Source organism: Neovison vison, chromosome 1 (genome assembly GCF_020171115.1).
Source record: "Neovison vison isolate M4711 chromosome 1, ASM_NN_V1, whole genome shotgun sequence".
Lineage (NCBI taxonomy): Eukaryota > Metazoa > Chordata > Mammalia > Carnivora > Mustelidae > Neogale > Neogale vison.
The window spans coordinates 286,189,491-286,214,960 of NC_058091.1; the positions used below are offsets into that span (position 1 = coordinate 286,189,491).

Below are 25,470 nucleotides of genomic sequence, written 5' to 3' on the forward strand. Positions count from 1 at the left end.
AAATAAGTTAACATTTTGATCTATATCTTCTCAGACTCTTTTCTATGTAGAGATATGTAAAATATTTTATACCGCCTAATTTTAATTTATACGTATTTTAAACGTGTATAAAAAGGAGGAACTTTGTAATCTGTTGCTGGACTTAAAATCATGAACCTTATTTTCTATAAATATATAAGACCTACACCATTTTTATGGTTGTAATAATTTGCATAATCCCTACTTTTGGTCATCTGTGCTTCCAATTGTCCACTATTATTAACAACGGCAATTATAGCTCCAATATATATTTTTAACACCAAAACGACCATTGGAATAAAGGACTCCAAGGCACTTGCTCATCGAACCGATTATTTATTGAACATTTATTTATCGTGGACACTGCGTTAACTGGGAGAAGAGAGGTGGTTAAACCAAGCTCTCCACTGCTGACCTACCAGTCTCACGTAATAAACGACAAGTCGAGGATGGGAGGCGGCAGAACCCTCACCCTCTCCTTTAAGTTAGTGTACTTGAAGAGAAAGTTGCTGGGTCAGAGGCCAGGTGTATATATATTAATTAGGCAAAACAGTTTCTAGAACTGAAATCTCTACAGTTAATAGTTCCCAGGTTTATGCATAAAAAATATGAACCCACAACCTCTGCATTAGCCCGTGCTCAAGAGCTACACAGACAGAAAACCCGACTCAGCCCTCAGCGGCGCGCGCTCCGTTCCAGGCAGAGGAAACCCTCTCCCCGGGCCTCCCGGCGCCCGCGCGTGCGCGGGAACCATCTCCCCCCACCGCAAGGGACCACCACCCCGCGCTGCCCGCTTCCGAATTCCCTTCTCCCGGCCTGCGCCAGGCGGTGGAAAACGAAACGTCCACCCGACCACTTCCTCTTAGAGAGGTTCTCCCGCTAAGTGTGGTTTTGAAGATCAAGTGCAAGGCTGCTTGGTGCGGTGGTCACAACGAGGGTGGAAAACAAACTTTGTTACGTGTTAACTTGGTTGGAGCAGAGCGACTCCGGGACGGGATCGGAGTTACGTTAAAACCGTGCGCAGCTTTGTTTTTGAATAAACATCGTTTTCACTGATGAAGAAGGAAGGGAGGGCTTGAAAGCCGGACGGAGAACGGGGCAGGATGGTTTCCGCAGGTGGCGTGCGGCCGCATCCCGGCCTCCTCGGCTCCGATCACAGTTTCCGCGGCGCTGGAGGGGAAGCATCCTCCACGCTGCGAACTCCCATCAATGGGATTCCCCTCGTGGGAAATGCCGCCTCCCGGCAGACTTGCACTCGGAGGGCCGGGCGTGTAGCTGCGACCTCGGGCTCCCAGGCGGGCGGACGGGTGCGCAAGCCGCGAGCCCCATGGAAACCCCGGGTCGGCACCGCGTTCCCTCCACGCCCCGGGGAGAGCCGGCACCACCCGCCGCCTGCCACCGCGGAGGGGCGGGGGAGATGCCGCGGGGGGCGGGCGCGGCGCGCGGGGAGGGGAAGGGGTTCTCGCGCGATTGGGCGAGGTTTCCGGTGTTGTGACTGAAACCCGTCAATATGGCGGCGATCGGCCGCGGCCGCTCGCTGAAGAACCTCCGAATACGAGGTAAGCCCGCTGCAACCCTCGCTCCCTCCCGCCTGGGGCCCGCGACCCCTGGCCCTTGCCTCCCCCTGGCCCTGGGCTGGGGGAGCGATTAGGGGCGCTGGCCGGAGCCAGGGTTGCCGCCGCTGGCCTGCGAGCGAATCCTAATTGGAGCTGTGTGTCTGTTTCGCACAGGGCGGAATGACAGCGGCGAGGAGAACGTCCCGCTGGATCTGACCCGAGGTAACGCGGGGCGCCGCGGGCGCCGGCGAGAGCGCGCTGCTGGGGAGGAGCTGGGGGCCGGGGACCGGGGGCAGGGGCGGGCCCCGCACGGGACCGGAGGGGGTGCGGGAGGCAGATCCCGAGCCCCGCCTGCTGGCTCGCGGGAGCCAAGCCCGGGGCAGCCTCCCGGGACCCATCCCCCTTCCCGGTGCCCGCTTCCCTGGCCCCGTGCCTTTCTCCGGGCCTCTGGGTGCGGCGGGTGCCGCGGAACGCCAGGCGGGACTCCGCGGAGCCGGCGACCGTCTGGGTGTTCTGGACCCCCGAGGGAGCATTTCACTCCCATCCCGGAGCTCGTGCAGCCATTCGCCTGAAGGCGGCCGGCGGGAGGTAGAAGCTGTTATTTAGGTTGCCGGAGGATGTCTGAGGGAAGAGCGACCACATCCTGCCCTCCCCGTCCCCCAGAGCAGAAGCCGGACCTGCTGGGTTCTTGCTTGCCTGCGTGACTGCTTTACTGTTTGCTCACCGCCCTGGGGGACCCGCAGCATTGATAACTGGGTAGTGAAACCTAGAATCGGGGACTATGGTTAAGTGTCTGGTTTACGCTGTAGTTCATTCCCGTTTCCCTTTTCCCGGTGGCTGGGAGTGTAGTTGGCAAAGACCGCCCCCTCACCCTCGCTGCAGGTTCATTGTTTACCTTCTGCATTGGCGACGGGTTTGTTTACACCTTGGGAACTGGGCGAACCCCGCGGTTGTGTTTTTAAGGATCTAATCCAGCTACTGGCCAGTGAATCTTATACTAGTCACCGTAGTGTATTCGACAATATCTCGCTGAAGATACAGTAGTTGTATACAAGGTTTTTCTTTTTCTTTTTTTTTTTTTCTTCCACGGTAAACAGGATTTGGTCTACTGATTCCGAAGAAGTCATATTTCACACCGGCTAGAGTGTAAGCTGGTTCAGCTGTATAGAATGAATTTCCTTTCTGAGATCTGAAAAACACTTTAGGAAGTTAAAGAAAGTCGTAAACAGTTCATTAAAAATTTAAAAAATTTAACCCATGTTCTACTTGACGTAATGACTGTTATCTAAAGTATTTGTCAGACGCGGGCTCATTGTTGAGGCTCATCTCTGGTATTTAAAGCATAGTGCATTATCTGCTGTATTTTATATTTCGCAGTGTAAGATAACTTATAAACTAAACGGCTGCTTTTCGTTTAGCTACGAGAGTACATTTTTGTACGAATATTTAATTCTGAAAGTTCAGGGACTTTGTTTTGGGCGACCTAGATGCTGGTGCTAATAGGCAGATGGGTTTCTACTAATGCACTAAACTGAAACTTTTTTTCATTAGTGTTCATTTTTCACGGACATTCGTGTAGAAAGATGTAAAGCTTTTGACTTTTGTGTAACAGTTTGGAAACTTGACTTTAAAACACACACACGAAAAATCTATATGAAATGTATGTGGTAGTCTAGTAAATTTCCTAACAAAAACAAAATTCCCACAGGGTTCAAAGTTAACATCTGTGTTTTGTAACAGATGTACTTTATTAGTGATTTAATTTCTTCATGGGCATATGTATTTAGATGGTGAAAAGAGAACTTATCTTCTGTCTTAATTTTCTCCTTAAAAGTTTGCTTGGATGTGGTGCTAGAAATGTTATATTTGTGCTTTAGGTTGAGTTTGCTGAGCTGTATGTAGCAGTTTCTGTGGTTGGTATCAAAATTTTGGTTTGTAAAAAAATGGACAAATTTGTTTTGATAGCTTTGATTTACTTCAGACTTACTCAAGTGCACAGATAAGTGTATGTTTACTATTTAAAATGTTATAGTTCCTGAGCATTTTGTGAACATTATTGTCAGTAGATGTTTTTAGGATAATGCAACAAGCAAAAAATGCTATTTCTACTTGCCCTGATAAAATATAGTTTAGTTTGGAATATACACAGCCTATTGAAATTGATGGCAAAAGGCATATGCAAGTAAGAGAAGCTATATGAGAATAAAAAATAATTTATTATATAGGGAAGCTGTTGTTCAAGGAACTGCTATTCAGACAGACATTTCATTGTTGAAAGGTTTGTGAATCTAAAGTCCTGTGGATCTAACCTCAAGAAGCCTCATGAGGAATTATTCTTCAGTAATAGTTCTTGAGCTCTTGGGCAGTCTGGTTGCTGCTGAAAGGCAGCTGTTTGTGGATTGAATTACAGTACATTTTAGATAAAGTTTGGGTAACCAAAACTACATGTTTTTAATGTGAAGGCAGTGTTTGATCTCATTTTAATTGTTTTTATATAACCTTTGAGAAATTCATTGTGTAGCTATCTCACAGAGTTCATTGTTAAACAGAGGTCATGGTCATTGTAATTCCTAAAGGAACCCTCAATGTATAGTGAAAAGAGATCAGACTGTACAGTCAAATAGTTCTGGGTTTTAATCTCAGCGGGCATACTTAATAGGTGATGTGGGGCAAGTTATTTGACCTTGTTTAACTCTTGTTTTCTTCAGCTCAAAGAGAGATAACTTCAAAGGGCTATTAACAATGTGAGAAGTGAATGAACTAATGCTTAAAATACTCAGTACAGGAGCTGATACTTTTGTGAGTGATGTTAACTAAACGTTAGTTGTTTTCCCACACTATGAAATCAGTTGTGATTATTTATATCGCACTTAAAATATTTCAAAGTTGTTTTGAACATTATAAACAATAAGGAATTACGGTATTGAGGCTTTCATTTTTTTGGGACATACTGTTAATTGGGTATAGCTTGTCTGAAGTAGAGTTCTTTTTTTAAAATTATTTTTTAAAGATTTTATTTATTTATTTGACAGACAGAGATCACAAGTAGGCAGAGAAGCAGAAAGAGAGAGAGGAGGAAGCAGGCTCCCCGCTGAGCAGAGAGCCTGATGTGTGGCTACATCCCAGGACCCTGGGATCATGACCTGAGCCGAAGGCAGAGGCTTTAACCCACTGAGCCACCCAGGTGCCCCGAGTTCTTGAATATAACAACTGTAAAGGAATATTCTGTGAGATTACCAGTAAATTAGGTCTAAGCAAAGAGTATCATATGTACTTGAGATAAAATGTAGTATTTTATTTTATAGAACCTTAGAATTTTTCTCTGACTCCAGAAATTTCTTAGTAATAATGATTTGGCTAGCCTTGCAAACTTCTTGAGGCCCAGGAGAGTTCTAGGTGCTTTGGTTTTGGTAGTTGGTTCATACATAATGTACTTCAGTTAAAAATTGTTGGTGGACTAATTTTGATCTAGTTTAGGAACTGCGATCTACCGATGTACTGCAGTAGATCTCACAGTAAACTTACTGGTGATTGCTGCTTTCAGTTTTGTTCAAACAACTACTTAATTTTGTGAAAGTCCCTGATAGTTACTATTGATATAATTTAAATACTCTCTCTGTTTTGCATGCCAATATCTATTTTGAAACCAAAAAGCTTCCCTTAGTCACTTCCACTGCAAGGATAGCCTGGCTTTTTTTTTTTTATCAGTCTCATAGTACATTTGTGGTACTGAATAACGTGAAAAGACACAGGGTATTCTTCCTGTGTAAGTTCTTCTTACTGTACAATAATTTAATCATTGTGTTCAAAGTGAATTTTCAGGACATGGACAAACCTGTATTGAAATCTTTTAGAATAGAATTTATGTAATAGTATTGAGTTTTATTTCTTGATTATCCAATTCTTTTACTTTATCGTTAGAAAGAATACAGAAATTGGCTGTCTTAGTTGCTGTTTCATACTTAGAAAGATAGGAAGGTTAACTGAGTGATGCAGATTTGAATACTACTTTTTGTTTTCTGATTTTTTTCTAGTGAGCAGATAGATTACTCATGTTGTTTGATTACTGACTTGAGTTAGACAAAACAAACGTTGACTGAATGCTTGTTATTTACTAATTGCTGAATTAAGTGCTGGAGGAATGAAGATAAGGAAGATGTTATTCCCCTTTTTAGGTATTTACTGGAACAGATTAAGCGATTGCAATATGGAACGATAAATTAAGTAACCAAACTGTGCAAGGACCAGAAATAACCTAGAGGAGAAAGTGATGAATTGTTTGGTGGGTAGAGGATCAGAGAAGGCTTCACAGAATGTTTGACTTCTCATAAGAATAGTGGTGGACATAATGAAAGGAAACATGGGTTCCAAGAGACTGTACCACACCTTCTGAAAGGTAAAAGTCAGCAGGAAAAGGAGCTGCCTAGGAAGCTCCACTGATGTAATCCAAGAAATGGTGGTGAACTAGACTAGAATGTTAGAGTTAGAAATGAAGGTCAATATATATTGAAATGGAGTAATCAACTAATTTGTTTTCTTCAGATTTCAAACTGACTACACTGTGCAGAGAACTTACTTTATTAAGAAGGTCAAAGCTGTGTAATGTGAATTCCCTTGACTCCTTCCCTTTATTTTTTAAAGTAATCTTTGTGCCCAGTGTGGGTCTTGAACTCAGTACCCCAGATCAAGAGTCACATGCTCTACCTACTGAGCCAGCCAGGTGGGTGTGCCTGTCTTATCTCCTTGATATTTTATACATATGTATCTTTTGGTTCCCTGAGTCAGGGAATAAAGCATCTCTGTTCCCTTTTAAGGCTAACCTGGAAAGGAATTTTATGCTTTTAATACTGTTTCCTCTAAGATTCTTTGTAGAACTGAGATCCCTTTCTTCTTCATTTCTTCCTTCCTATTGGAAGTTTTCTTATGTTCAGTCATCATTTGTTATATCCTTCATATGGATCAGGTACTATACCAGGCATCAGATGATGGTGGGAGGTGTGGAAAGATAAAGACAAAGATTACAAAATATCTGTTTTTCCATCAACTCTATGGAAAGAATAGTTCATCCTCACTCTAGAGCTTTCTTCCTTAACCACTCTAGTCTTCTAAGCACAGCTTTCCCCATGTACTGAAAATAGTTTTTTAAAGGATGCTGGTAATCTCATGTAAAATTCATTGGCATTTTTAAGTTCCCTATTCTATTTTAGAACTACTGCTGTATTAATAGTTTTGTTCCAGGCTCTAAAATATGTTATCTCACTTAATCTTTAATAACTGAGGTACTCTTTTTATCCCTATTTTACAGTTGAGGATATAGGCTTTAAAATTCTAAAGGTCTGAAATTCAGGTTAAGTAATTCAGCCAGGGTCATAGGATTAGTGAGTGACTGCAGATCATGCACTTGTAGGCACTACACTATTGCTATTCTTGCAACTATGTCACTTCATTTCTGTGAAATATTCTCCTGCTGCTTTTCCTGCCTCTCATGCTGCCCCTTCTGTGTTCCCTGACTAGTCTTCCAGCTACTTAAGCAAGTGAGCCTTAAGATTCTGTCCTTGATCTCTTCTTTCCTACGGTGCTAGGTGCTATGTCCCTGAACAGCCTTTACAATGAGAGCTTCAAAAATCCAGGAATTGGGGGAAAAAAAAAAATCCATGTGCTGAGATAGTTATGATAATTAAATTTCTTTTAAGCTTGCAAAACACATTAGTATTAGGTGTCTACTCATCTAAAGACCTAATGTGTAAAACTTTGCATCCCAAAGCATATTCTTTTTACTTTCTAGTTACCATCACCATCCTTTGTAATAATCAAGCTAAAGACCTACAGATTATCTTTGTTCAGGTGCTGTGTTCTTCAGATTGCCGGTGAAATACCTAAGGAGATCTGTTCTTTCCTATAACATTGTCTTGGTCTTGTTCACATCTTTATTATCTCATTAGGATGATGTAAAATCTTTTCTGTCATCTTTTCTTCACTTTCTCTGCTATGTGATTGCCAGGATTATTATCCTGAAATGTAGATCTGATCTTATCATTCCCTTAAATTAAAAAAAAAAATCAAAAACAAAACCCAGAACACTCACACTTCCCTGGCGTGTTGTTGCTCACAGAATAAAGTCCAGATTTCTTAACTTGGCATTGAAGGCCTTTTATGATTTATTCCAGAATTATTATCTTCTTTTTTTTTTTTTTAAGATTTTATTTATTTATTTGACAGACAGAGACCACAAGTAGGCAGAGAGGCAGGCAGAGAGAGAGAGGAAGGGAAGCAGGCTCCCTGTTGAGCAGAGAGCCCTGATGTGGGGCTCCATCCCAGGACCCGGAGACCATGACCTGAGCCGAAGGCTCAACCCCCTGAGCCACCTAGGCGCCCCCAGAATTATTATCTTCTGTACTGTCTTAATCATACTATTCTGTCAGCCTCTGTGCAGAGTTTACTTGTGTAAGACACTCTCTTCCTTCTTTATACACAGCACTTTTCAGCAGGGATGGGGAAAGTTAGCAAGTCCAAAGCACTTACCTCCCCATATTTGTTCTTTCCCCTTGGAGATTGTGTTATACCCCTAGTTGAGAATCTGCTTTGGAAAAAATGATTTATTCCTTGCATATGGCATGTGGTTGCTATTTACTTGACCTCGTGCAGGTGGTTTCCTCTGCCTAGAATTTCATTTTCAGTACTCTTTGTTGAAGTCCTAATTCTTTAAGGTCTAGGTTACTTGGAACGTCTAGAAATCATCTGAGTGGGTATTCACTGGGATTGCTTCCTCCTCTACTTTTCTACATTTTGTTTGTTCCTTTTTTTAAATATCACTTCTCCTTGCCTTACGTTCTTTGTCCTATTGTTTTTCTGTTACCGTATCTTAAGCTTCCCCAGCATCTGTGATATAATAATGATTGAAGCATTTTATTGAATGTCAGAATGGAGAGAGAGATGGGAAATGGAATAGTACAGCATTAAGGAGAGTAGAAGTGAAAGAACATTTTAGATTTGCAGTCCTGAGGGACATTGAGATTGATGGTGCTATGAAATGAAGAAATCCATTTTGGAGGGATGATAATGAGTTAAGCTTTGTACTTTGAATTTCAGGCAGTTAAGTCAATCATATATAAAATGTAGCTGCAAATACTGGCTTGGTTCTAAACTTGTGATCTGATTGTTCTTTGCATGGGCCGTTGAGACAGGGAAGAATGTAAATGGAGAAAGCGGAAGATTTAAATGTTAGGAGGATAAGCTGAGGAGAGTGTCATAGCGTAAGAACCAAAAAATGAGAAGAAGGTGGCCAAGAGAAGAAAACTAGCAAGAAAGACTATGATCTCAGAAGACAAGAGGGGAGTTTTGGTTGAAGAGACTGCAAGACTGTAGCATTGAAGTTGGTGTCTGGAGAATTCCGTTCTACTCTTCCTTAATATAAGGATGATGTTGGCATACTATTTAATCTCTTTGGGCTTCAGTTCCCTGTATCTCTGAAATACATACTACATTACACATGTAGCACTGTCATCTTCTGTCTTTGTGATCCTCAGATATCTCCGTGTTTCTGGGATATTGAAAGGTTAAAAAGAAAGCATTACAGCCTCATTAAATCACTGTAAGAAGTATTCCCATAAACAGTAATGATTACATGTAGGAGTGATGGTATTTCATAGCACTTTAAATGTAAATTATAGTCAACTCTCAATTTCCTTTTAAGTGATCATCTGCAGTGACTTGCTGCCTCCTCCCCCTCCCAGGTCTCAGGCTACTGAAAATAGGGCTGTGAAAAGCACAGTGGGGTGAGTGAATGGTTTGCATGCCTGTGTGTCTGTATCTCTGACTATCACCAAGCTAAATACAGTCCACTCTCATTTACCTGCACTTAAAAAAGGTGAATAATGATGGAAGAGTGCTAAATTACATAATTTAAATAGCATTACTTGTATGTGGCTTGGGAAGATTTTACATTCTTTCCTCCCCTACAATAGATTGATGTGTCTTTTCTTTTATGTGAATTATTAGCATCAATTTTTATTTCCTGAGCAAATACTATTAGAATAGCAAACATAGATAGGTGAAAATGTATACTAGGTAAACCACATGCGAATATTTGAGAGTTGACTGTTAACGCTTTTTGGATCATCCATTGTTTTGTATTTTCTGTGCTTTTTTGTTAGTGTGGCCAGGTTAAAGCTGAATAGCTACTTTAAAATTTTATCTGAATATACTTCTAAAATTATACAGATGCCAAACTAAAATGAAGATAATTGTGTAAAACTAGATAAATATAACATATGTCCCAAGTCATAGGATTGAAAGAGAACTGAAACTTAAGTACATTCTTAAAATCCCTTTTACAAAGTCTTTGAGCCAGGCAGATTGCATAAACCGAGCAACGTACCTGGTAATGATGAAATTTATATAAAATTGGGGTGTGCCAGAACTTCAAACATATCCTATTTATGAAGTTCAGTTGAGTTTTGTAAGAAATACAGAAGACAGTTTTTTAATTACCTGCCTTTTCAAGAATTTAACTCTGTCAATTACTTTGCCATTTTTTTGCTCCAGTGGTTTGAAGATTAGAATTTATAGTGTTTTGTTAATGCCAGTCAGCATATTTTTGATCCATATATTATATAATTGGGTAAGTGTTACCATGAATCAGGAAGGCACAATTCTTGGTTTCAAGTTTATATTATAGTTGGGATATACCTGTATCAGGGCATAGTATAAGACAGTAGTATTTGAAGAACCTGTTAGTTGTCCTTATAAAGGAATCAAAAGCTGGAGGCATTCAGAAAATTCAAAAAATGGGAGATAGGTAAGGAATAGCTTAGAGGGAAGACCTCATGGAAGACTTGACACCGGTCAGACTGTCAGACTTTTTTGCATTAAACGGTAGCATTTGAATAGGTAGAACTTTGGGTCAGTGTTTTAAAAAATTGCAACTTAATTTTGTGAACTAACATTTCTAGCATATTATTCCATACTTGAAGGTAACGTTGAGGAAAATTCGGTGATTATATAATTCTCACAATTACTGAAGATTAATTAGATCTCTAAAGTCGGGCTCTTCTGGCCTTTAAAGGTAGTGCAGTACTGGACTGAGAGCTTTTAGGCATACTGTGAAATAATTGTGTGCTTGTGACTATGAGTATATAAATGCTTGGCTGTTATTCCAAATCCAAGTATAAATGACTTTTTTTCTTCCATTGTTTTGTAGTATATGTGTTTCCTTTCCCCTTCATTAATACTGCATGTTCAAAGGGCTTTATAAATTTGTTATCAAACTTACTTCGAGATTTATGTAATTTGGAAATAGAGATTATGTATGAGATGGGTAGTGTTTTGTTACTTTCCACACTGAAATGACCATATTTGCTGACCTCAGAATTTAAACACGTGGCCTCATGGTGAGATAGAATATTTGAAATTAAGATCATTCTGAAAAACATGGAATGTTTCATTGCTAAATCCAGACAACCTACCCAGCCCTCTAGTTATTTGGGTAAATGGTATACTGGGGAAATTATTGCTTTTATTAAAGCGGCAAAATGAGAGTTGAATTGCCACTTGCAGGGATTTTAGTGATCTTGTTCAGAATCCAGTGTAATTTCATGTGTTTTTTAAAATGAAGCAAGAGTGAAGAGACACAGAAGCTGTAAACAAAGAAGACTGCCAAGTAATTTACTTTTAGTTACTAAGAAGGAGCAACTTGCCAGATAAAAGTTTAACTGCTTTTAGATGTGTGCACATAAATATATTTATCTAGTCGCATAGTCTCATACTTCGAGAAATCACATCTTAAGGTAGTATTGCTTATTCTTTCCATGCTTAATGTTCATCCCTCATATACTAAAACTTTTAATTGCCCTGTTTTTTTCTCTGCTCATAATTCTGTATAATATACTCCCTAACGTTCACCACACCACCACCATCACCACCAACCCCCTTACCCCAAGAAAAAAAAAAAAAAAAGAAAAAAGAAAAAGAAAAACTGAAGGGAATAGAGTTGCAGAAAGAGTGAGAAGACTCCAGTGGTTGGAGGTAGGTGAGCTGTGAACTCTTAACATTTAGTTATGGCAGTTTCTGTGTTTGTGACAAGGTGGCTAGTGGAATATTGTGGAATGTTTTATTTATATGTATTGTGGATAAATTTTTAATTGTGTCTATTATATGATTAGCATAAAATCATGATAATGGAATATTTGAATACAAATAGCCATTTTCTGCTTTATTTAGAATAACTTGTGTTTTTATTTTATTGATGTAGTTTGGGATTTCTAATGTTATTTTTGAATGGCATAACTTCGTACAAAGCAGGTCAGATTCTTACATAAGATTTCATGTCATGTAAGGATAATTCTCAACAGAAGTTTACAACTTTTTAATGAGTTAAATTTTAGATTAGCATAGCCTTAAAAATGTTTATATCACTTTGTATATTTTAATAAGAACCTTACAGTAACCTTTTTCTCCTTTGTCATGGGAGATGTGTTCATGTTTCACCATTGTTTTGAAAACGGAAATATAATTGTTTTACCTAGTGAAATGGAAGACATTTAAAAACATGCTGATCATTGTTTAAAAGGAGATAAAAAAGAAGATTAAGAAATTTGGATAAGCTGTTGTGTTGCCTTTTACTATGCTGCTGTTTCTTTTGATAGTTATTTTATTTTATTTAAAAAGTTTAGACTTACTTTTGAATCCTAGGAAGAATTTTTTACTTACATCAGTAATTGTTTCTATATTAAAGGTACTGTAGAGAATAAGTATAGTTATTTTTAACATAAGTAGTTATATCGCAAGTAAATGTTCACTTAGGATACTTTGAATATGAATGGATTGGGGGAGGTATGTGTGTATCTACATATTATGTTTATTTTTAAGCATATTTGGAAACTTCAGAAATTATTTTATTAGCTCCCCCATTCAAAATGAATCTTTGATGTCATCCATCATCACTCAAACCTTTCATTGATAGGTAGCTTATTCTAAGTTGTTTCTTTGCTGAGCAGCTAAGTTTGTTAATGAAATTCTTATATCAAATTAACCAAAATTTAATAAATCATTTTTCAGTAATTGATCCTAGTTCTTTCATATTTTTATTTTGTAAATATTCACAAATAAAAGTAATAGGTTTACTCATGTTGGACACTGCTGTGTGCTGTTAGAGAGTCTTACCTTTTCTTCTCATACAGGCCAGTCCCCAACTACTTACTGAGTACTGCTTATGTGTCCAGCATTGTTCTGGTTGTTAGATGTTTAAGACATGGTCTTTGATTACAAAAAATAGCAGTTACCATATTTTGAACTTCAGTATATGTTGGAAACTGTTAAAAACATTACTTAAATTATCTAATTTAGTCTTCCTACATTTCTAGAAAATATGTTTTAATATCCTTATATAACTGGTGAAGAAAGTGGGGCCCAGAGGGAGCCCAAGTAGCCCAAGGTCATACTGGCAGTAGAAGAGAGAGGTAGGATTCAGATCCTATTCACTGTTTTTGATTCTAAAACTCATACACTTAACCTTTTATAATCTTTCTAAAAACAAGTACAGTAGAAAATAAATCATATTGCTGGAATAATTAGCGATTAAATTAGTATGTTGTATATTATAGTAATGTTGATTTGGAGCCCTCAAGAAGAAAGTTACTGGTTGAGCTCTGAAATATACATTTTAGCCATTATTGATATAATTATTTCTATAACTATTACATATTTCTCTCCTTTGTTAAGAAGAATATATCAACTACATTTTAACCTTTTCTCTTTGGCTGGGGCCATCATGAATGTCGATTATTTTGTTGGAGGTGGGGGCAGAACAATTTATTACTACCTTGTGTGACATTGGACTACTCTTTTTGGTCTTATGTGCTATTTTCTTATACTCAGCTATCACTTTACATTGCAACTCTTATTCCTATGTTTAGCAGTTCTTTTTTTACTTTTACTGTGCTATAAAATAGAAACTATGTAACTGGACTTGGTAATATTATATGGAAAATAAATATCAATAGGTTGTGATTATGTAGAATTAAGGGCCCCTGCTGTCAATAATATATGTTACCTGTAGTGAATAAACTTGGTGAGGATACATACTTTGAATCTTTATTGCTGTTTTTTGGTGTGCTTACTTTTACGTCCTGGTTGTTTTCCAGATAGCATGGCCTCATAGCATATAGTTCAATGTAGGTGAGGTATGATTTGATAGTATTTATGTATACAACATGGACTGTAGGATTATATATAGATAGATATTAAGGTACAAAATATGACCAATACGGACAAAATAACATTAAATAATATGCTAATTACATAAAATAGAGATAGTCTAACTCTCTCTGTAGCTGAAAGCATGGCTTTTAGAGTCCAATCTGGATTTGAATCTTGACGCTGCCTCTTAGAAGTTTTTATTTTTTTAAGATTTATTTTATTTATTTTTTGATAGAGATCACAAGTCGGCGAAAGGCAGGCAGAGAGAGAGGAGGAAGCAGGCTCCTTGCAGAGCAGAGAGCTTGATGTGGGGCTCGATCCCAAGACCCTGGGATCATGACCCGAGCTGAAGGCAGCGGCTTAATCCACTGAGCCACCCAGGTGCCCCTTAGAAGTTTTTTGAGTTTGGACAAGTTGCCTTTTCTGAGCACGTTTTCTTATTTCTGCTCAAAGTAACACTTGAGGAGGGAATAAAATGTAAACTATTTATTACAATTTTGGCACAGTTTGGCGCATATCTGTACCTAATACCTATATATATTAGGTGTTCTTTAGTGGTCATTTAAAACAACAGAAATGAGAGAAGGGAAAGATAAGTGTGAGCTGGGAAAAAATAAAAGAAAGTGGGGCATTGTTACAGCTTTGAAAGAACAGGATGTTGTTAAGTCAAGAGGAATTGAGCATAAATAAAGGCATTAAACATTTTATTGAGAGAGGAATAATAAGGATATAGAATTTTAGTATTCATATTGGATTCATTGTAAGGTGGGGGTAAGTTACTGAGGGCCTTGAAAACTGTGGAGATATTAGATGCTTTTCTCTTTTTACATGTTAAAGTACATAATGTTGTGAGGGAGCGGTAAATGTTCAGTTACTTTTTATTTAAAGAAAACAGATCCAAAAAATGTTTGTCATAATTGTATAGTCCTATAAATTTTGATAAATTGAACACATGAATAAACAGAACCCGGATCAAGAATCAGAATGCTGCCAATACCTCAGAAGCTCCTGTTCTGTCTCTTTCGAGGCACTACTTGCCCACACGAAAGATGCCACTATTTTGACTTCTAATACTATAGATTAGTTTGGCCTGTTTTTGAACTTCTGTGATACACTCATACAGTATGTACTCTTTTTTATCTGGTTTCATTTGCCCAATGTTACGTTGAATCACCATGTTGTATGTAGAGTTCAAGTTATTTTAATCCAAGGCTGTTTATATCTATCAGGTATGTAATGATACAGATACAGTCTTTCCTTTCATTAGATAGGTGAACTTTTTTTTCTTAATGATTGTTTAAAGAAAAAGTATAGGGGCTCCTGGGTGGCTCAGTGCGTTGAGCCTCTGCCTTCGGCTCAAGTCATGGTCTCAGGGTCCTGGGATCGAGCCCCGTGTTGGGCTCTGCTCAGTGGGGAGCCTGCTTCCCCCTCTCTCTCTGCTTGCCTCTCTGCCTACTTGTGATCTCTCTCTGTCAAAATAAATAAATAAAATCTTAAAAAAAAAAAAAGGAAGAAAGAAAAAGTATAATCAGAACTCAATAAACTCAAAGCTACAGGTTAGAAAGAAGATTGGAAAAATTTAGAATTCCAGTCCAATAAAAGTTTTGTGTTGACCTAAAAAAATTGGTGGAATGATTACTGAAATTGGTTAGTATTTCTATAGGAAAAAAAGGGAGGATGATAAACATTTCTTGGTCTTCACTTAAAATGATATGCTGATACAGAAATATCAGTGTGTTAATATTTTAGATTTATAACATACAGTTTTAAGTATTAATCAAAGTTGAAAAGTTGTTAGAGTATAAAATAGAGATGCTTCTCCTTGAGGGAGCATAAATGTTTAAATGTCTTTTATGATTCTCTTTCTTAAGAGCTCAAAAGGGGCCATTAGAACACTTGTCTAATCCTGCTTTAGGTTTTGACATATGAGAGAGTCGTAAAGTAATGCAATTGATTTTTTTTAGTAGACATAGTAGAACTTAATGAGGTTAAGTGAGAGTGCTGAAGACCTCATTGATAGTTATAAAGTGTCTTTAAGTGATTACTTTTGCCTCTTTCCCTGTATTTCTCAATTTCTCTCATTGGCTTCTGTTTCTTTCTCTATTTTTAGTTTTTCTTCTTGTGACTTTAATATACTAGGACATGCTATAGAAATGGACATTTGTCTTTTGCTGTACTTGATAATGTTTTAATTTTAAATAAATGTTAATTGTTAAAGGTTTTTTGTTTTTGCTTTTACTTCTTCATTGGATTTTAGGGCTTTTCTTTCTCCCTGAGTTGGTGGTGCTTTAATAGAAAAAGATTCCATTGCTCATCTCTTGGTACTTGTCCCCAAGAAATTAGAACTGAGTATTGCATAGGAAATTGGTTAAATACTTGAAAGCAACGTAGCACTATGTGCTTAGCATAGATTAGTAGAATAAAGACCATTTTACTTATTTCAGTATGCAAGAGCAAGAGTAAATGTGAAAGTGAAACAAGTATTCACTCTACTGAAGGTAAAGAAACTTCTGATGAAGTGCATTTTTAAAATGTTGATATTTTAAAAAATATTAGTATTCACTTTGTTTTAAATATTCAGAATGTTTAAAATGTTCATGTATCTATTCTGGGAATATGGGAAACAATAAATTTGGAATTCCCTGAATGTGGGAACATAGTAATAACCTTCGAAGATCCTTGCTGATTCTGAGTCTAGACTGTTTAGCTCATTGAGTGTGGATTATTAGCCATCAAAAATGCTTCATTTTAGTGGTGAATTTTGAGTGAATGCTTGTTTGATAGTATTAATTAGGAATGACAAAATGCAGTAAACCTATATTTTGCAGTAAATCCCATGTTTTTCGGGATTATATTACTTACTGCTCTTGTACACACCAATACATCATATTTCCCCCCAACTATTTTAAATGATTTTTCCTAGAATAGTGCTGAAGTAGTAAACTCTTGGCTGTCCAACATGATCAGAGGTTGGTCTAAAATGATATTTTGGTTATTTTGTGAAGGGTTTATTGAATGATGTGTTGTTTTAGCAGACAGTCTAGAAATTATATCCTTTGAACTATCTGTTTCCTTTAAGCAGTCCCCTTGGAAGGATATGTACTTTCTAGTGGTGATGTCCCTGTTAGAAAGATTTTAAAAATTCTGCTTTTGAAGATTGCTAAAGCTTATAATACAGCCCTTTAAATTGCTGTTTGATTTTTCCTTTGGGGATGAATTGGAGTTCAGGAACTGGTCGAATATAAATTGTGGTCAAATATAATGGACTACACCAACAACAAGACAGAAGAAAGAGAAATTAAGGAGTCAATCCCATTTACAATTGCACCCAAAACTATAAGATACCTAGGAATAAACCTAACCAAAGAGGCTAAGAATCTATATGCAGAAAACTATAAAGTACTCATGAAAGAAATTGAGGAAGACACAAAGAAAGGGAAAAATATTCCATGCTCCTGGATTGGAAGAATAAATATTATGAAAATGTCTGTGCTTCCTAAAGCAGTCTACACATTTAATGCAATTCCTATTAAAATACCATCCATTTTTTTTTTCAAAGAAGTGGAACAAATAATCCTAAAATTTACATGGAACCAGAAAAGACCTCGAATAGCCAAAGGAATATTGAAAAAGAAAGCCAGAGTTGGTGGCATCACAATTCTGGACTTCAGGCTCTATTGCAAAGCTGTCATCATCAAGACAGCATGGTACTGGTACAAAAACAGACACATAGATCAATGGAACAGAATAGAGAGCCCAGAAGTAGAACCTCAACTCTGTGGTCAACTAATCTTCGACAAAGCAGGAAAGAATGTCCAATGGAAAAAAGACAGCCTCTTCAACAAATGCTGTTGGGAAAATTGGACAGCCACATGCAGAAAAATGAAATTGGACCATTTCCTTACACTACACACAAAAAGAGACTCAAAATGGATAAGGACCTCAATGTGAGAAAGGAATCCATCAAAATCCTTGAGGAGAACACAGGCAGCAACCTCTTTGACCTCAGCCACAGCAACATCTTCCTAGGAACATCGCCAAAGGCAAGGACAGCAAGGGGAAAAATGAACTGTTGGGATTTCATCAAGATCAAAAGCTTTTTCACAGCAAAGCAAACAGTTAACAAAACCAAAAGACCACTGACAGAATGGGAGAAGATATTTGCAAACAACATATCAGATAAAGGGCTAGTGTCCAAAATCTATAAAGAGCTTAGCAAACTCAACACCCAAAGAACAAATAATCCAATCAAGAAATGGGCAGAGGCTGCCTCTCTGCCTACTTGTGATCTCTCTCTGTCAAATAAATAAATAAAATCTTTAAAAAAAAAAAAAAAAAAAGAAATGGGCAGAGGACAGGAACAGACATTTCTGCAAAGAAGACATCCAGATGGCCAACAGACACATGACAAAGTGCTCCATATCACTTGGCATCAGGGAAATACAAATCAAAGCCACAATGAGATATCACCTCATACCAGTCAGAATGGCTAAAATTAACAAGTCAGGAAATGACAGATACTGGCGAGGATGTGGAGAAAGGGGAACCCTCCTACACTGTTGGTGGGAATGCAAGCTGGTGCAACCACTCTGGAAAACAGCATGGAGGTTCCTCAAAATGTTGAAAATAGAACTACCCTATGACCCAGCAATTGCACTACCGGGTATTTACCCTAAAGATACAAACATAGTGATCCGAAGGGGCACGTGCACCCAAATGTTTATAGCAGCAATGTCTACAATAGCCAAACTATGGAAAGAACCTAGATGTCCATCAACAGATGAATGGATAAAGAAGAAGTGGTATATATACACAATGGAATACTATGCAGCCATCAAAAGAAATGAAATCTTGCCGTTTGCCACGATGTGGATGGAATTAGAGGGTATCATGCTTAGCGAAGTAAGTCAATTGGAGAAAGACAACTATCATATGATCTCCCTGATATGAGGGAGTGGAGATGGAACATGGGGTGTTAAGGGGTTAGGAGAAGAATAAATGAAACAAGATGGGATTAGGAGGGAGACAAACCATAAGTGACTCGTAGTCTCACAAAACAAACTGAGGGTTGCTGGGGGAGGGGGGTTGGGAGAGGGCGGTGTGGTTATGGACATTGGGGAGGGTATGTGCTATGGTGAGTGCTGTGAAGTGTGTAAACCTGGCGATTCACAGACCTATAACCCTGGGTATAAAAATATATGTTTATAAAAAATAAAAATAAAAAATAAATTAAAAATATATATATAATGGAGATTCATTAATTCATTGATTTATTCACTTACTAATTTGAAAAGAATTCATTGAGCACCTGGTATATTCTCAGCACTGTATTAAATACTGGGATGTGTATGACAAGATGATTTTTCTAAGAAATACGCTGCCACTATATGTGATGACTCCCATTGTAATCTAGTCCCTGGCTACTTCTACAATAATCTCATTGCATAACTCTTTTCCTCTTACTCACTTTATTTGGCAAAACCGCCTCCTTGCCATTCATTCCTACCTATAGTCTTTTTTCAGAGCCAGAACCTTTGTACCTCTTTTTAAATCCTGTCTGAATTGTTCTTCCCCCGATATTTGGAGGCTTCCTTCCTCAGTTTGTGTAATTCTCTGTTCAACTCTCAGTTTATCAGTGAGGCCTTTTGTGATTGTTCTATCTAAAGTAGCCCTTATCTCCCTCACTTTCCATTCTTTTATATTGTTTTTTCTTCCATAGTCCTTGTCACTATTGCTATTACAGTATTGTTTATTGTTTGTCTCCAAAGAATGTAAGTTTTATGAGGACACTTTTTTGTGTGTTCACCATTGTATCCTCAGTGCCTAGAATAGCCCCAGCACATTGTATATACTTGATTTTTTTTTTTTTTTATTGGTGGAATAAATGTCTGTGACGTTTATGTTTTAGTGTGAGGACTCCAGATTGCTTACTTAACATCTTGACCGTATGGTCACTTAGATCAACATATCTATATCTCAGACTTAATAATTATTATTCTAAAAATCATTCTATATATTTCATCTGGGCTAAGAGCAGTACTTTAATGGGGCCAAAGCAGGAACCCAGGAGACATCCTGGCCTCATTCCTTGTCCTTATTCTACACATCAAATCTGCTACCAGTCTGATGATAATGATTTTATCTCTGAAAAGTGTTAAATCTATTATTTTTATTACTGTTTTTTAAGATTTTATTTATTTAGAGAGAGTGCATGGTGGGGGCAGCAGAAGGGGAGGGAGAGGGAAAGGGCAAAGAATCTTAGGCAGACTCTCTACTGAGTGTGGACCCTGACAGGGGCTCCATCTCAGGGTCATGACCTGAGCCAAAACCAAGAGTAAACACTTAGCAGACTGAGCCACCCAGGCATCCTAATTATTTTTATTTCTGCTACTGTGCCTTTATTTGGGCTCCCATTTATTTTTCCTGGATGAGAGCATTGGCTTCTTAACTACTCTATCCATTCTAGTTTTGTCTTCTCCCAGTCTTTATTGTAGCTAGCAACAAGGTTTCCACATAAATTAATCTTAATATCCCCAGCAGGTTCAGCATCTTCCTTCTTTGGGCTTTTATAGTATATAAAACTTTCTGTGTTACCTTTCTTATAGCTTTGTGATAATTTGTTCATGTCTGCCTTCCTTCAGGACAATTGAAAAACATTTATAGACCTTTGCTATATGCAGGTTACCATTCCTTTCTTGGTGATTCAGTGTTGAAAAAGATTGTGTCTCTGTCGGTGAGGAGATTATATTCTAGTGGGGGAGAATGCAGACAATAAACACGTGAAAACAGAAAGTTAAGTACTGATGCTCTGAATAGTGTGCAATTGGGTATTTGAAAGTGGTAGTTGGGATTGTCAGAGAAAACTTCTTAGAGGCAGTGGTATTTTTGATTCAGGACTAATGAGGTGGCATAAAGTGAAGATATGGGGTGTGGGTCCTACTTACTTCTTCCTAGTTAACGAACATGGTACAAAAGCCCAGAGATAAGAACAAATAGTGGTTAGTGCTCAGTGAACCAGAGGGAGAAGAGAGAGTGAGACTAGAGATTGTGGTATGCTTGCAAAGGGAAGCAATTAGAAGGTTAAGCAGGGGATGACATTATCTGATTATTTAGAAAGCTAACTCTTGATTGGTCTGTGGATAGTGGACTGAGGCCCCTGAAGAAACCTGTGCATGGCACATGTCACTAAATCAATGTTAATTGAATGAATAAGTGAATGAATTAATCATTTCACTTTATATCCACTTTGAATCACATGAGACTTCAGAATTCAATAGGAGAAAGCCACAAAACCAACACTGTAGAAAGGACGGTTGCATTAAAATCGTGCTATGTGTGTCTAACCCTAATCACCTTAGTATTTTGTTAGCAAATGTTTGAGTTGTCATTAATGACAATTCTTTGTGACCATGAGTGGAATTGCTGTATTCATTCATTTATTTATTCAGTTAATTACTGACTATATACGATAGCCAGAGTATTCTGTTAAGTTTTCTGAAGTTTCAAGGTTGAGGTTACAAGATAAATCCGACCTTGCTTTTAAAAATTAGTTACTTGTCATTCAGAAAATGTAGACTGGTTGGTTAGCTAAACTTGATTGACAAATCAGGAGGCCAAGAAGGGAGTTATTAGCCTTCCCTGACCTTTGTAAAATGTGATTCTGTTCATTTCACTTTCCTGCTGCTGTTGCTAGATGCTTCTTTCATTTAGATATTGAATCTATCATTGACATTTGGGTTATTGGTAGTTTCTTGTTACTATAAATAATTATAAATGATGATTTTATACATGGTCTTATTTGTGAATTGTGGTACTCCTACCTAAATTTCTCTAGGTTATGTAACTTGGTATAGTAGAATCACTGCTTATATTATATATATTTATACATCTGTATATAGCTATATATCTTCTGTATCTATATCCTCATAGGAGCAATATCTAAGACTTGCTCCAGAATCATACTTTTGTCAACACTTTGGATTATCAGTTTTTATTAAAAATACTGTATTATAAAAATTATTAAACATAGACTTAAGTAGAGAAAAAGGCATAGGAACCCTCATGTATTGCTCACCCTACTTCAATTATTATAAACATATAGGAAAATCTTATTTCAGCTGTTTATCCTCCTCTTCACCTCATGGATAATTTTTTTTTTAAGATTTTATTTATTTATTTGACAGAGAGATCACAACTAGACAGAGAGGCAGGCAGAGAGAGAGGGAGAAGCAGGCTCTCTGCCGAACAGAGAGCCCGATGTGGGGCTCAATCCCAGGACCCTGAGATCATGACCTGAGTGAAGGCAGAGGCTTAATCCACTTAGCCACCCAGGCGCCCTCATGAATAATTTTAAAACAAATGCCAGGCATCTAATAATTCATTTGTAGATAACATCATTTGTATCTTTAAGGGATAGGGAGTTTTAAAATCTATAACTAAGGGATAAAGATTCTAAGGATATATCTCTAAGGGATAAGGACTTTTAAAATCTATAACTACAATACCATTAACACAAGTAAATTAACAGTAATTTCTTTATCTCATCTAATGTCCAGATTTTCCTGACTGTCTTATAGATTTCTTTTTCTTTAACAGATACCATTTTGAGTTAGGATTCATACAAGATTCTTACACTTTTGATTATTTTTATTTCTTAATATGTTAAAAAAAAAGCAAACTGTCCATCAAATTGCTTTTATTTCTGGATAATTTGTCTTCTTTCTGTAATAACAATTTTTGTTTTGGTTTTAAACATTTTTAGTAAAATAAGTTTACATGTTTATTCACATCCTACTTTGGGATTTATTGGGCATACTGATTCTAAGTATTTCATGTCTTTGAACAATTAAAAAAATTCTTAGTATTTGACTTTTTAAATATTACATCTTCTGCATTTTTCTTTCCGTTAGAAAATCTTATTAAATGTATGTTAGGCTTTCCCATTATCTTTCTTGTTTTTTTAAGCTCTTTCATGTATTTCATCTCCTTTTCTTGTGGACCACATTCTGTATAAAACTTCAGATGTGTCTTTCAGTTAATTATTAATTCTCTTCTTAGCTGTGTTTATTTGGTTTATCCCCCCCACTGAGTTTTTATTTTAATCATGATAATTATTTAAAGAAATTATGCTTGGATGTTTGTAATTTTTTAAATAAGAGCTCTCTTGAATCTTTTATTTTCAGTCCTTTTTCTTTGAATTGGAGGTTTGTTAAGTTGTAGCTTCCAAATCTCACAGATACAGCTTGCAAATGCTGCACGACATAGCCATGCTCATCTGAGCATTGTCTATGACAGCTTTGATGCTGTAGCTGCCGAGTTAAGTAGTTGTGACAGATCAAATGGCCTTCAAAGCTTAAAATACTTACAGTCTCCCCCTTTGTGGAACAAATTTGCCAATATGGTCCTACTCCTCCCAACCCCCGCTGCCTTAGATATATAAAACATTATTATTTTATTGTTTATATATATATGATAACTCTAATATTTCAAGCCTTTGTAGATTGTTTTGTTTATTGTTTCTGTTTATAATGTCTTATTTTCATGTTTCCTTCTGTGTTTGTGATTTTTGCTTGTGCACTTTAAATTTGTTAGATTACCCAGGCTAAGTGTGGGTTCCTGGTTGGGTGAGTGGGTTATGGGGGCTGGTTGATGGTTGAGTTTGCTTTTTCTACTGCCTGGGAGTATGGTAGACCAGGGGCTACTTTTTTAAAAAATTAAAAAATTTTATTTTTTTATTCATGGTAAGTGTATTCTTTAATCACCATCATCCCATCCAGCTTCCCCTCTGGCAACCATCAGTCTGTTCTCTATAATCAAGAGTCTCTTTCTTGGTTTGTCTCTGTCTCTCTTCTCTCTCTCTCTCTTTTGTTTGTTTGTTTCCTTTTATTTCTTAAATTCTACATACGAGAGGTGCCTGAGTGGCTCAGTTGGGCATCTGCCTTCAGCTCAGGTCACGGCCCCAGGGTCCTGGGATTGAACCTGCTTCTCTCTCTCCCTCTGCCTACCACTCCTGCTTGTGTTCTCTCTCTGTCAAATAAATAAATAAAATCTTTTAAATAAATTCTGCATATAAGTGAGATCACATACTATTTTTCTTTCTCTTATTTAGTTTAGCATTATACTTTCTAGCTCTATCCATGTTGCAAATGGCAAAAATTCATTTTTTATGGCTGAGTAATATTCCATTATATATACATATATATTCCATTATACACCCCACCCCCCCCCACATTTTCTTCCATTCACTTATTGATGGGTACTTGGGCTGCTTCTATAGTTTGGCTGTTGTAAATAATGTTGCAATAAACATAGGGGTGTATGTGTCCCTTTGAATTAGTGTTTTTGCATTTTCTGAGTAAATACCCAATAGTGTGATTACTGGATCATAGGGTAGTACTATATTTAATTTTTTTGAGGAACCGCTGTACTATTTTCCATAGTGGATGCATCAGTTTGCATTCCCACTTACAGTGTAAGAGGGTTTCATCTTCACATCCTTTCCACCACTTGTTTTCTTATGTTGCTGATTTTATGCATTTTGACAGGTGTGAGGTGATACCTCATTGTAGTTTTGATTTGCAGTTCCCTAAGTGATTTTGAGCATCTTTTAAAATGTGTGTGTCTTCAAAGAAATGACTGTTAATGTCTTCTATTTTTATTGGATTATTTGTTTTTTTGGTGTTGAGTTGTATCACTTACGTATTTTGGACACTACCTCATTATTGGATATGCCATTTGCAAATATATTCTCCCATTCAGTAGGTTCCTTCAGCTTTATTGTTTCCTTCACTGTGTAGGAACACTTTTTTAAAAAGTATTTATTTTATGTATATATGTAAAGAGAGAGAATGGGAGAAGGGAGGGACGGAGGGAGAGAGAGTCTTAAGCAGACTCCATGCTGAATGCTGAGTCCAATGTGGGGCTTGATCCACAACCCCAGGATCATGATCTGAGCTCACCCAAGAGTCAGATGCTTAATCAGTTGCAACACCCAGACGCCCCTAGAAACATTTTGATGTAGTCCCAATAGTTTATTTTGCTTTTATTTCCCTTGCCTCAGAAGATAGATCTACAAAAATATTGCTATGGCCAATGTCAGACATGTTACTGCCTGTGCTCTTTTCAAGGAGTTTTATGATTTCAGGTCTCACATTTAGATCTTTAATCCATTTTTACTTTATTTTAGTATGTGGTGAAAAAAGTGGTTCATTTTCGTTCTTCACATGTAGCTCTCTAATTTTCCCAACACATTTGTTGAAGAGACTTACATTCAGCAAGGGGCTACTTTAAATTAAAATTCTCATGTTGGGTTTTTTGGATTTTTTTAGAGTATATACATCTAAGTTCCAAAGCCTTGTACAGTGGCTTCAAAATCTCAGGAAGTCTTTATTAGTTTTGTTTTCAGATTTACCCAGAGGTACTCTTCTTGGCTATCTACATCTGTCTGATGCATGTGCTTCCAATTCACACTTTTTCCTGGGGCGTAGTCTTTTCTTAAGGTCTGATTTTGTACAAGATGGATTTCTTAATTTCTTTCTTTCTTTTTTTTTTTAAGATTTTATTTATTTGAGAGAGAAGGAGCTCGAGCATGCACACTGTGCATTCACACAAATGGGGGAGGGGCAGAGGGAGCAGACTCCCTGCCTACCTGAAAGCCTGACAAGGGACTCAATCCCAGGACTTTGGATCATGACCTGAGCCA

The 25,470-nt window shown here is 37.6% G+C and overlaps 1 protein-coding gene across 5 annotated transcripts in view; it reads left to right on the top strand.

Annotated features, from left to right (window-relative positions):
• Window positions 1-1,528: 1,528 nt before the first annotated feature.
• RICTOR (RPTOR independent companion of MTOR complex 2) overlaps window positions 1,529-25,470 on the top strand; it is a 129,718-nt gene continuing 105,776 nt past the window's right edge. For 4 of the 5 annotated variants that reach the window (XM_044232512.1, XM_044232514.1, XM_044232513.1 and 1 more), the window contains exons 1-2: window positions 1,529-1,577; window positions 1,749-1,796. In XM_044232512.1, coding sequence (XP_044088447.1) covers window positions 1,529-1,577; window positions 1,749-1,796 — 97 coding nt within the window. Of the gene's footprint in view, window positions 1,578-1,748; window positions 1,797-12,967; window positions 13,031-25,470 lie in introns of those variants that run through there. The other variant, XM_044232515.1, reaches the window with a different exon arrangement.